Genomic DNA, 11258 nt, shown 5'->3' on the forward strand with positions numbered 1-11258 from the left:
AGTGCTGCCTCTGCAAGAAGCCAGGTGAGCGGCCCTGCCTCGCGGCTGGCCGCCTGCATCGCCCACATGCCGCCCTCAGCCCTGCGCTCTGGTTCCAGGTCTACCCCGTCACACTCAGTAACTCTTTGGCCTCTTTTTTCATCCTTCACGCTGTCTGGTCTCCCGCTTCACTAAACTCCACCCAACCTACCGGGAAGGATGGGTCTCATTCATGTCCCTGACTACACCGACAGCACCCTCCACTCTGCTTACACCCCGAAAGGGCCTGACAGACACTGACACGAAACGTACATCGGACCTTTCACCTCCCTTCCCGGACTTCAGTGTCCAGACAAGCCCTTCCACCGGTCGAGGCCAAGGACACAGCAACCGCTTCCTCACTCCCACCCCAAGCTCCCGGAGTAACTAACTTAACTCCAGAGGGGTGCTATACAAACCAGAGCTGGGCACAGATCGGATGGAGGACCACGCTACTGGGTGAAAAGTGCCAGCCCTTCTCGATCCTCAAAAAGTAAAAAAAAAAAAAAAAAGAGAAAGAAAAGAAAAAAAGTGATGTTTTTAGGGAGAATTACTTGTTGAAGACGACGTGACGTTCTATACGTTTATCTAACTTCCAGCAAGCCCAACACACACGCCGACGAGAGGGAGGGCCCAGCCCAGGCTCCGGTGCTGATGCTTCCTTCCTACCCCGCCCTGCGGCGGCCGCCCGCGGAGACGCCGATCGCACCCCGGCCCCGCCGACCTCGCCCCGGCGGACGTTGGCAGAGTTGGGTGCTTTTGCTTCTTTTCCCTCGTTTTTTAAGGGGCTGTTCTCTGCCGGCGTCAAAGTTATCTCTTTCCGAAGCAAGTTCGCCGCGGCGACCGGCGAGAGCAGCCTCCGTCCGACCTCCCCCGCCGCCCGACACCCAGCGGCGAGGTGTGGCTGCCTGCCCGGGGCCGGCTCCCGGGACGCGACGCTCCGCGCGGGCGCCGACTGCAGGCCGGACGCGGCCCCGCTCCCGGCCCGGCCCCGACCCCGCTCCGGGGAGCCCCGGCCCCGCGCCCAACCCGGGGACGCCCCTCGCCGGCCCGCGCCGCCCGGCCCGACGCCCTTGACCGGTGCCGCCCGCGGCGCGCCCCGCGGCCCCTCCCGCGGCCCGGCCCGCCAGCCTCGCCACCCAGCCGCCCCGCCGCCCGACTCACCCCATGAGCCAGTCCATGGCTGCGCGGGGACCGCCGCGCCCGCCGCCCGACTCTCTCGGCCCTCAGCTCGCGGCGGCGGCGGCCGGAAGTAAACACTCGTTCGCTCACTCCCACACGCGCGCCGCGGGCGCCGAAGGAAGTGACGCGCAGCGCACTGCCTGCTGGGAAACGTAGTCCGGGCCTCCCCTGCCGCCCCTACAGCCCTGTCCCCCACCGACCCACCTCCTGGAGCCTGCGCGGGGATGTCCCCTGACACCCCGGTATGTCCCCTCACACCCCAGGATGTCCCCACACACGCCGCTGTCCCCTCACACCCCGGGATGTCCCCCCACACCCCACTGTCCCCTCACACCTCACTGTCCCCTCACACCCGGGATGTCTCCCCACGTCCGGGATGTCCCCTCCCATCTCGCTGTCCCCCTGCTCCCCATACTGCCCCCTACGCCCTGGCCGCCCCATATCGCCAGAACGCCGCAGCCCCTCCCCCCTCCTCGGGTCCCCTCGGCCACTGGCTTCTCTCCAGGCTCAGTAAGCTTCGCATGTCACGCTGAGCCGTCAGCTGGCAGCAAGGGAAGTTTTCGGGGACAGGACCGGCATGGTGTTGGGCGCTCCCGGCTCGGCCAAAGGAGCGAGACCCTCTGAGCCCCGCGCCCTCGCATCCCAGCGGCCTCTCCCGTGACCTGAGCCCCACTCTCTGCCCGTCCCGGCGGCGGAGACCAGCCCGCGACACCCCTCCATCCAGCCTCCTGGCAGCCATGGGGCCCTGGACGCGGGGACAGTCAACGAGACAAACAGAGGTCTGTAGGGCGGCTCCTTCCCCAAGGAAGGAGAGAGCCTGGGGCAGGCGCTGGGCTTTGGTTGCCCTACAGGGCAGATGCCTGGAGGGACGGGTGCCTGTCCAGGGACCACATCAGTGGTGGAAGCCGCTGGCTGAGATCAAGAATGGAGGAGGCGGTGCTTGGGACACATGGGACGCTTGAGACGGATGACACGCTGCGTCCCCACCCCCACCCCCGCCCGCCGCCCAGTGCCGCTGCCCTTGGCCCTGGTCCCGCCCCACCCTACGGCCCCACCTGAGTCTCATCAGCTGCTGCCAGCTGTGCGGAGGCTGCCTCTCTCTCTCTGGTGCCTTGCTGATCATGAAGCTTGTGGGGGAAAATTGTGCACTTGACCACCAGCCACCTGAGATGAAATAATGAGGAAAGACAGAGGGACGAGGGGAAGTCCTGTCGCATGTCCCATCTCAGGGAGGAAAAGCACTCAGATATGGGCCAGGGCCTTCGCCGCCACAGCTGGACAAGTGGCCAGGGTAGACAGTTAGGACTTTGCCTGTGGCCGGCCACTCCGCAGGTTGCATCTCCACCTAGGACAGTGACCCAGACCATTCTTCCCGAGGAGTATGAGCCCCTGGGGACCCTGCCTGCATCCGGCTGCTGTAATCTTCCCTAAACTGTTACCCAAGCTTCGGGCCACCCCCCAGGTTGCATCCATCTTCCTGCCCCGCGACCCACCCACCCCCACCCCCCCATCCCACGTCCCCACGGTAGCCTGGGCTTCGGGTCCCTGCTCTTCCACTTACTGGCTGGGTGACTTGGAGAAGTTGTTTAATGTCCCTGTGACTCAAGTTCTTTATTAGTGGAATGGGAATAATAGTGCCCTAAGAAACTTCATAAGGTCACAGGTGTAGGCTGAAGATGGGGAAGCAGGGAGCTACGACTCAGCGTATTGAGGGTGTGATTCCCCTGCTCAGGCTGCTCACCTGTGCTGAAGGTCCATCCCCGTTCCCCCGATGGTGGTTTACTGCTGGGTACACCCCACTTTATGGCTTTGTGTCACCCAGTCCATAATGGGCCATTCAGATCACATAGTCATGAGATGTCCCGTGGTCTTATGCACGGTCTGAAGTGGAGCCCAGTGGCAAGTCAAAACTCACATCTCAAAGAATCATGGTTTATTTTGTAAGAGGATGTGGCTTTGCTCCAAGACCCTGGGGCCCTCCTATCTCGTTCACCCGCTAGAGCTCCACAATCTCCACCAAGCACAACTGGATCCATTGAGTCATAAGTGCCAACTGGTAGAACTGCTTGTACTGCAGCCTCAGCTAAATCTTCTCCTCAGTTTGGAGCACATTCAAAGCTGGCAAACCCTCAGGTCTCTTGCTAACTAGATAAGAATAGCACCCTCAGTGAGCACTGGTCAGAGATGATACGTTAACTGCCCAATGTTCATATCCTTTTCTTCTCCCTTCCTTCTCTTCCTCCTCCTTCTTTTTCCCAGCTTCCCATGTAGACAGGGTGGCCAATGAGATGGAAGTGAAATTGTTGGGTGGCTTCCAGGAAATCCTTTTTGTCTTTCCTCCCCACCCCAACCTGGCCTAGTCTCCTAGTTCCTGCCAATAATAGGAAAATGACGGCTAGAGCTTCTGCAGCCATCTGGGACCATGAGGCATGCTAATGATGGCAGAGCAGAAAGATGGAAATAATTTGAGTTCTTGCTGAAACTCTGGAACCTCCACAGCAGTCCTGAACTTCTTACCTCTGGACTGCTTTAATTGAAAAAATCTCAAGTCGCTGCTCTTTCCAGTTTCTGTTACTTGAAGTTACAGACAATTGTCTGATTGACATATCCATCAAAATGTGTGTGTTCTTCCTAGTGTTGAGGTGCTCCAGGTGTCCTTCACTTTGGAGGGGATGTCTTGACATTCCAAGATTACTGAACCTCCAAAATTTCACTTAGGTGTGGCAAGTTCCTAAATTTTCATGGGATCTATCCCTTTGGCCACCATGTATGTTATTATTTTTTTTACAACTTTATTGGAGTATAATTGCTTCACAATGGTGTGTTAGTTTCTGCTTTATAACAAAGTGAATCAGTTATACATATACATCTGTTCCCATATCCCTTCCCTCTTACATCTCCCTCCCTCCCACCTTCCCTATCCCACCCCTCCAGGCGGTCACAAAGCACCGAGCTGATCTCCCTGTGCTATGCGGCTGCTTCCCACTAACTATCTACCTTACGTTTGGTAGTGTATATATGTCCATGACTCTCTCTCGCTTTGTCACAGCTTACCCTTCCCCCTCCCCATATCCTCAAGTCCATTCTCTAGTAGGTCTGTGTCTTTATTCCTGTCTTACCCCTAGGTTCTTCATGACATTTTTTTCCTTAAATTCCATATATATGTGTTAGCGTACGGTATTTGTCTTTCTCTTTCTGACTTACTTCACTCTGTATGACAGACTCTAGGTCTATCCACCTCATTACAAATAGCTCAATTTCGTTTCTTTTTATGGCATGTATGTTATTTTAGTGTCTAGAATATCACTAAGTCCTGGGCTGTGCAGCCTATCAATGGGACATCGTCCATATGATGGAACGGTGTGGCATCCTGACATAATCAGACTCTGCGTGGACTAAACCATGGTGGAGGGCGTAAGTGCTGATGTGACCCTGCAGTGAGATGGTGGAGGTGCACCCCTAACCCTGGCAAAGGACAGCTCACCGTTCCTGGTGCTCTTGGTGTGGGAGTAGGGTGGGGACTGTTGTACTGACTGGCTCCAGGAAGGATACCGCATCTGGAAGGACAGGTGTAGCTGGAATCATCAGGGCCTTAAACTTGCAGTAACCCACTGTCAGTCACGGACAGGCCTCCTTCTCCTGCACAGACAACACGTGTGAGTGAAACTGGAACGTGACAGGACCTCTGCACCTTGCAGTTCTCTGGTGGTGACACCAACCTCTGTGACTTCTCTGGAGATTCAGTTCTGCTTGTGGTCTGCTGCTTTGCAGGGAGGTGGAACCGCAGGGTTTTCCACTTAGCCCTTCTTCCCGTTCATCCATCTACTTGGCAAATAAGTATTGCATGCTAACCATGTGCCAGGCCCTCCGCAGGTGCTCGGAATGCAACGGCAGACAAGACGGACAAGAAGTAACCCCCATAGAGCTTACAGACTAATGGGAGTACACAGTCAATGGAAAAAATCAAGACATATAATACTTTAGGCAGTGGTAAGCACTCTGGAGAATGATGACGCCAATGATGGGGACAAGGAGTTCTGGCTGTTACAGGTTGAATTGCGCACCCCTAACCCCTCAAAAGAGGTGTGTTGAAGTCATAACCCCCCAGCACCTCAAAATGGGACCTTATTTGGAAATGGAGAAATTGCAGATTGAATTAGTTAAGATAAGGTCGTAATGGAATAGCATGGGCACCTGGTCCAACAATGTCCTTATAAAAAGGGGCGATTTGATCACAAAGGGAAGATGGTGTGAAGAGACACAGGCCAAGGAGGGGCGTGGGCCAGAGCCTTCCCTCAAAGCCCTCAGAAGGAACCAGCCCTGCTGACACCAAAGATTTTGGTTTCCGGCCTCCAGAACGGTGAGACAACAGATTTCTGTTGTCGTATGCCACTCAGTTTGTGGTCCTTTGTTACAGCAGCCACAGGACACTGATGCAGACGCCAACCCTCAACCTTGTCCTTTCCACCAGCCACCTGCCTATTGCCCAGATTCTGCCCAGAGGGGCGCCTGGAGCTGTGTGCCAGCAGGGAGTTCCTGGGCAGGGAAACGAGGGACTTGGTTTTCTCAATTATGCTTTGCTGTAGACTGGGGACCCCCTGAAGGCAGGACCTGCAGGAATCCTCCAGAGGAAGTTGTCCTCCATTGTGGGGCGGAGGATAACAGTGACCACATGACAAGTCTCGCGGAGAAAGCTGACTCTCAACAGTGACCCCGGGCACAAGCCGAGCCCTGCTGGGTCCTCCTTCTCTTTCACTGTCTCTGGCCTGACCCTGTCTGTCCACCCCATGGGCCCACTCACTGCCCATACTGTGGGCAGAGGGCCCGCCTCTGGCTGCCTTCCCTTGTGTCCGACAGCCAATGGGGGACGTGGCCAGTCGGAGGTCCAGAGCATCCTTCCCAGTGCCGGGCTGCCTGGCCAGAAGGATACACTTTCTCCTACACCTCGGGGGCTGGAGAACAGTGGCTCCCTCTCGCCTCCTGAGCTGGTTCTCGTGGGTGGGACAGTCCCCAGTGAGGCTGAGGGTGAGCGACAGCAGCACCAGGGCAGCAGAGGGGGCCAGCCTCATGGGGCAGAGGGTCAGCATCGCTTGTCTCAGAGGAGCCTGGGGGTCTGCTCTGGGGAAGGCACCTCAGAAAACCAATCCCCTGGGAGCAGCAAGGTCCTCCCAAGGCATTGGCCCTTCCAAGCCTTCAGCCAATACTGCTGAGAATGCCCTCCTGCAGACCCGCGCTGCCGGGCTGGCTGCGCTACACACGCTTCTTCACTTCAGCCTCATGCCCTTCTGGGCAGTGATTGCAGGAAGGAGACCAGGGCTCCTAGAGGGACAAGAACTTGTCCAAGTTCCCCCAGTGAGCAAGTGGAGAGCTGGGATTCCAGAACCATCTGTTCCTAAGCCCACCGTCTTCCCACTACATTCTGCCTCACAGAGGGGCTCTCCTCCCTGGGACTTGAGAATGGTGGAGGACGTCACACGTGGGAGCAGCCCGCTCAGCGGCCCTTCTTTCTGGCAGTAGCAGGAGGGCTGAGCTGCCTTGGGAGAGCTTCAGGCTCCAGTGCCCCTCCCCCTGCCCCCTCTGTGGGGCATTTGGCTTAGGCCCTGAGGGAGTGGGCACTGGTGCTCAGGGCCAGGTAACCATAGAGACACCAGGAATCACTGTCACCTGGGATTACTTCTGGGGCACTTACCACTGGCCAGGGGCCATCCTAATGCTTAATGCCGGCGGCCCCTGGCCTCTCCCCTCCCCCCAGTCTCTGCCCTGTTCCATCCAGCCTTCCCCAGCTCGAGTCCCTGGTTTGGCTGGGGCAGGACAGGCTAAGGACCCCTAGCCCATGGTCCCTGGCTGGTAGCAGTGAAAGAGCCAGGAGACTGGGCCGTCCTCCCAGCCCTGCCGCGAGCCAGCTTTGGCTCACCCTTCTCCATCCAATGGGAAGAGGCTACGAGATCGGGGGTCTCCAAATGCTAGATCTCCTAGTCTGCAGGCGCTGCAGGCTCCCCGGAGAAACTTCGGGAATACAGATGCTTGGGCCCTGTCCCCTCCTTAGGGTCTGACTCTGTAGGTCTGGGTGGGGCCCAGGGATCTGTATTTGAAGGGGATCCTGAATGGCAAGCCGGATCAGGAGCCCTGGACCAGATGGCCCCTAGTGGCTTTTCCTGATCAACCTGCTGCCTGCACTGATCTGTAAAGACCCCAGTTAGTCAGCGGGGGAGGCCGGCTCTGTGGCCATAAAGCCTTGTTCCCAGAGCAGGTTGCTGAGCAGTGCCGTGAGCAAGGTCTGAGGGGCTTCCTGGTCGTCCTGAAGTGTGCGTGTCTACCTGCTGACACCCGCCATGGGCTGCACTGTGTCCCGCCCAAAATGATATGTCAAAGTCCTGACCCCCAGTGCCCCGGAATGTGACCTTACTTGGCAGTAGGTTCTTTCCAAATGAAATTAGTTAAGGTCATGAAGGTGGGCCCCAGTCCAATATGACTGGTGTCCTTATAAGCGGGATATTTGGACACAGACACACACACAGGAGAATGTCACGAGAACATGAAGGCAGAGATCAGGGACTCTGAGTGCCATGCCCTGCTGGGCAGTGGGGGCAGAGGCAGACCCCCAACGGAGGGGGACAAGTGTGTATATCTGCTCAGCAATGGGGGGGATTTGACTGAGGCCCTGCGCCTAAGACTGGGGGAGACATGGATGAGCACGGAGCACACTTGCAGACCAGGGCAGGGGCACCTTCCAGGGAGAGAGAGGGACTGGCAGAAGGCGGGTGCTTTGTAGGCCGCTCAGGGGAGGTGAGTGCGGGTGGGGGCCGATGGAGGAGACCAGAGACTGGAGGCCTGGACGTGGGCGTCACCATCCAGATGAGGGGTGCAGGGAGTGGGGCTGCAGTAACAGTCAAGAGCCACAGCCTGTGTTGCTTACTGGAGGGCCGTGGGGTGAGGGCAGGGAAGGGAGGTGAGGGGGTGTGAGCAAGGGGCAGGGGAGGGAGCCGAGATGCCAGCTAGACTGTAGGCGGCACCCAGCATCTGGCCCTTTCCGGGTCTGAAGGCCAAGGATGAAATCTGGCTGGAGAAACAGCTGTGGCTGTTGACTGCAGAGCTGTCTCTGAGGATGTGGCGGTGGGGCTGGGAGGCCCCGAGCAGGTGGAGGCTGTGGGCAGTTGAGGCTGCAGATGGGTCAAGGGCGAGGCCTCAGAAGGAGGGTGGGGCAGGGTGCCGTGGTGCTGGAGACCGCTGAAGACCCGAACTCCCGAGCCACGCTTTCCTCCCAGCCAGCAGGGCCCCCGGGATGTGTGGAGGCAGGGGGTCCCGGCCCGCGAACCGGCCGCCCCTCCCCGGGCGCGGGCAGCAGGTGGCGCTGCCGGGCTGCGCTCCCGGCTCCGGGAGCGCAGAGGTGGGAGCCCGAGGCCGGAGAGGAGCTCACAGTGCGCCCCCTGAGCGGGCAGGCCTACTCTCGTGTGGCTCGGCCCGGGACGCTGGGAAGGGCGCTAGCCTCGTCCCCGCCCGGCAGGTGTTTGCCCACCTGGGGCCGGACCGGGGGCGGGGGCGCGATGCCCCCGGGCTTGGCGCGAAGCAGGTGCTCACCGCGCCCCCCTCCACTCGCGGCCCGGGGCGCGCGGAGGGGCGGGAGCCCAGGGGCAGCGGCGCTTTGAGGATGAAGGACGCCGTGGCGGGCCGGGCTGGCGGCGTCCGGGAGTGGGCGCGGCCTTCCCGGCGTGAGCTCAGTGCGAGCGCGCGGAGCACCCACCACACCCAGCCTCCCGGTCCCTGGAGCCCGGGGCTGGCCCGGCTGTGAGCGCTGGTAGCGTGGGGTCTGGGCTCCCACGAGGGGGACCCCAGGGGCCGGAGTGTGATGGGGGAGCTTCCGGAGGGCCCAGAGGCCGACTGCTCCCGCCCCAGCCAAGAGGCTCTGGGCGCCCCTACACCTGGGCTGACGTCACCGCCCAGCGGGACAACCCCGCTCTGGCCGGTGGGGCCGCGCCCACGGTCCCCCCACTGGCGGTGCAGCCTCATCCTTACCCTCGGGGAGGAGCAGGGCAGCCAGCCACCGGCTGGGTGAGGTGAGGCCCCCGACCGTACCCTCCCCCACCCCGTCCTTCGACCCCAAATCCTGCCCTTCCTGGAGTTTCCTGTTAGGGTTGCCTCACGGGGAAGGGCCTTATCAGCTGCTCCCGCGCCACCCCCTTGTTCCTGATCTGCCCTAACACCTGCCGCCCAGCTCCGCATGGCAGACCCCCAGCAGAGGCCAGGAGCAGAGGGACTGGCGCCTGGGTGGGGGAACCTCAGAGAGAGTGAGGTCTGAAACTAGGTCTGAAATCACTTGCAGGGGCGGGGAGGGGAGGGTAGATACTCAGGGAGGGAGCCCTGGGGTTCTCTCTTACCCCTCTGGGCCCACGTGGGGTCTTAGTCCTGCAGGCCTGTGGTTGCCCAGTATTGACCTAGATGTCCAGAGCCCGAGATACGTGGGACCCCCATAAGCTGCAGCGTGTCCTGGGGCAGGTGGGCAATGCCGCTGAGCCAGGGAGGTTCTGGTAGACCGGTTCAGGTAAAGGTGTAGGGGGCGGAGCCTCCTTCCTGCCAGGCCTAGTTTCCCCTGATGCCGGGTCCCTGCGGAGTGTGTGTGTGTGGGGTGTGTTGGAGGGGTCTCCAGCGCCAGGGGCTTGGCTGGGAAAGGGGCGGAGGAAGGAAATCTCATTTCTGCCGGTCCTGGGAGGCAGCGGGAGGAGGGCCGCTCTGCCCTCAGGTCACCTGGGAGCCGAAGGCTGAGAGCCGGGCCGTGAGCTGTGGCCGGCACTGGTCACCATCCTGTCCCAGACCCCCCACCCCCACCCCCACCCCGCCCTCCCCCGCCAACGTGGGCATTGGGCTGGCTGGACTTCACCCTGCTTTCCCAAATGTTTCCGGGTGTGAACACCCACTGGACGGTCGCGCTCTAAAATGGGGCTTTGTTTCCTCCCTTGGTGTCTGGCGCTCAGGCCCTTTCTCCTCCCGCCGCTCTCCGGGACTCCGGCCCCTCACCACCCACCCTCTCCCTTCCCCCCCACTTCTATTTCAAGCTCTCCTTGACTATTTATAGCTATGTCCACCAATTGCGTCAGGCTGAGTCTGGCTTCCGCCCGCCCGGATGCCCATGGTGCCAACACCGCCATCCCGGACAGTCACCTGCCCTGCTGGGTCCCCGCGGAGGCCCCAGGTGTGCAAGCGGGGAGAGCGCCCTGCTTGGGGTTGGGGCGCCCGCGAGGAGCACCGGGAGCGCACCTGCTGCGGCGGGTGGGCGGGGTACCCCGCTTAATTCAAGGAAGGGACGGGGAAAGGGGCAGCTTTCTCTCTGTTCCCAGAGTTGCCCGGTTGGGCTGCCCTGAGGAAGGGTCTTCGCAGCTCTGGTCTCACATGTGGTGTTTGCACAGAGACTGAGAAACCGAGGTCCGCCTGCCTCAGCCTCCCGGAGGCCTCCCCCTCCCCAGCCCCTCCTCCCGCAGTTCCCCAGGCCGGGACGTTTGAAAGCTGGCTGGGTTTTGAAAGGCTGGAGGGAGCTCCCCCAGGGACCTACCTAGAATTGGCCAAGCCTGGCCCTGGCGTTACCCTGACCCGCAGCTTTTCTGTCTTTTTTTGGGGGGGGGGAGTTCCTTTGTCCTCCCCGCCCCCCTCCCCAGCTCTTGCTCTGGGAACTGGCCGCCTATGGCAGCCTCTTTCCCTCCCTTCTGCCCAAGACCAACTTTGGTCCTGTCCTCAGGGGGAGCCACTTCCTTCTTGCCCCCAACCCCTTCTCCCTTTCTAAAGTCATCATCACATAATCAGGGCCCCACCACTCCCTCAAAAAGACCCCATGTCTGGAGACCCCCAACCCCTGGGCCAGAAGCAGGTCCTGGGACTGCCTTTTACTAGTCTCGACACCCCTGCCCCTGCCAAGAAGGATGAGGTTTCTCCGGGGGCTCAGCCTGATGAGCCCCCACTGACTGGGTGGGCTAGGCACCCACGAGAAGCCCTGCTGGGAGTCAGCCCCACCTCCAATTGTCTGCCCAGCACCCAGCCCCCTCCCTTTCTGAGAGAATGGGACACCAACT

General features: G+C 60.3%; 1 protein-coding gene across 1 annotated transcript in view; it reads right to left on the reverse strand.

Annotated features, from left to right (window-relative positions):
• Positions 1 to 1217, reverse strand: part of MOB2 (MOB kinase activator 2) — a 50139-nt gene extending 48922 nt beyond the window's left edge. Inside the window, exon 1 of the mRNA XM_079709556.1 lies at positions 1183 to 1217. Coding sequence (XP_079565682.1) covers positions 1183 to 1199 — 17 coding nt within the window. The 5' untranslated portion in view covers positions 1200 to 1217. The remainder of the gene's footprint in view (positions 1 to 1182) is intronic.
• Positions 1218 to 11258: the final 10041 nt, after the last annotated feature.

The sequence above is a fragment of the Hyperoodon ampullatus genome (assembly GCF_949752795.1).
Source record: "Hyperoodon ampullatus genome assembly, chromosome: 7".
In the NCBI taxonomy this organism is placed as follows: domain Eukaryota; kingdom Metazoa; phylum Chordata; class Mammalia; order Artiodactyla; family Ziphiidae; genus Hyperoodon; species Hyperoodon ampullatus.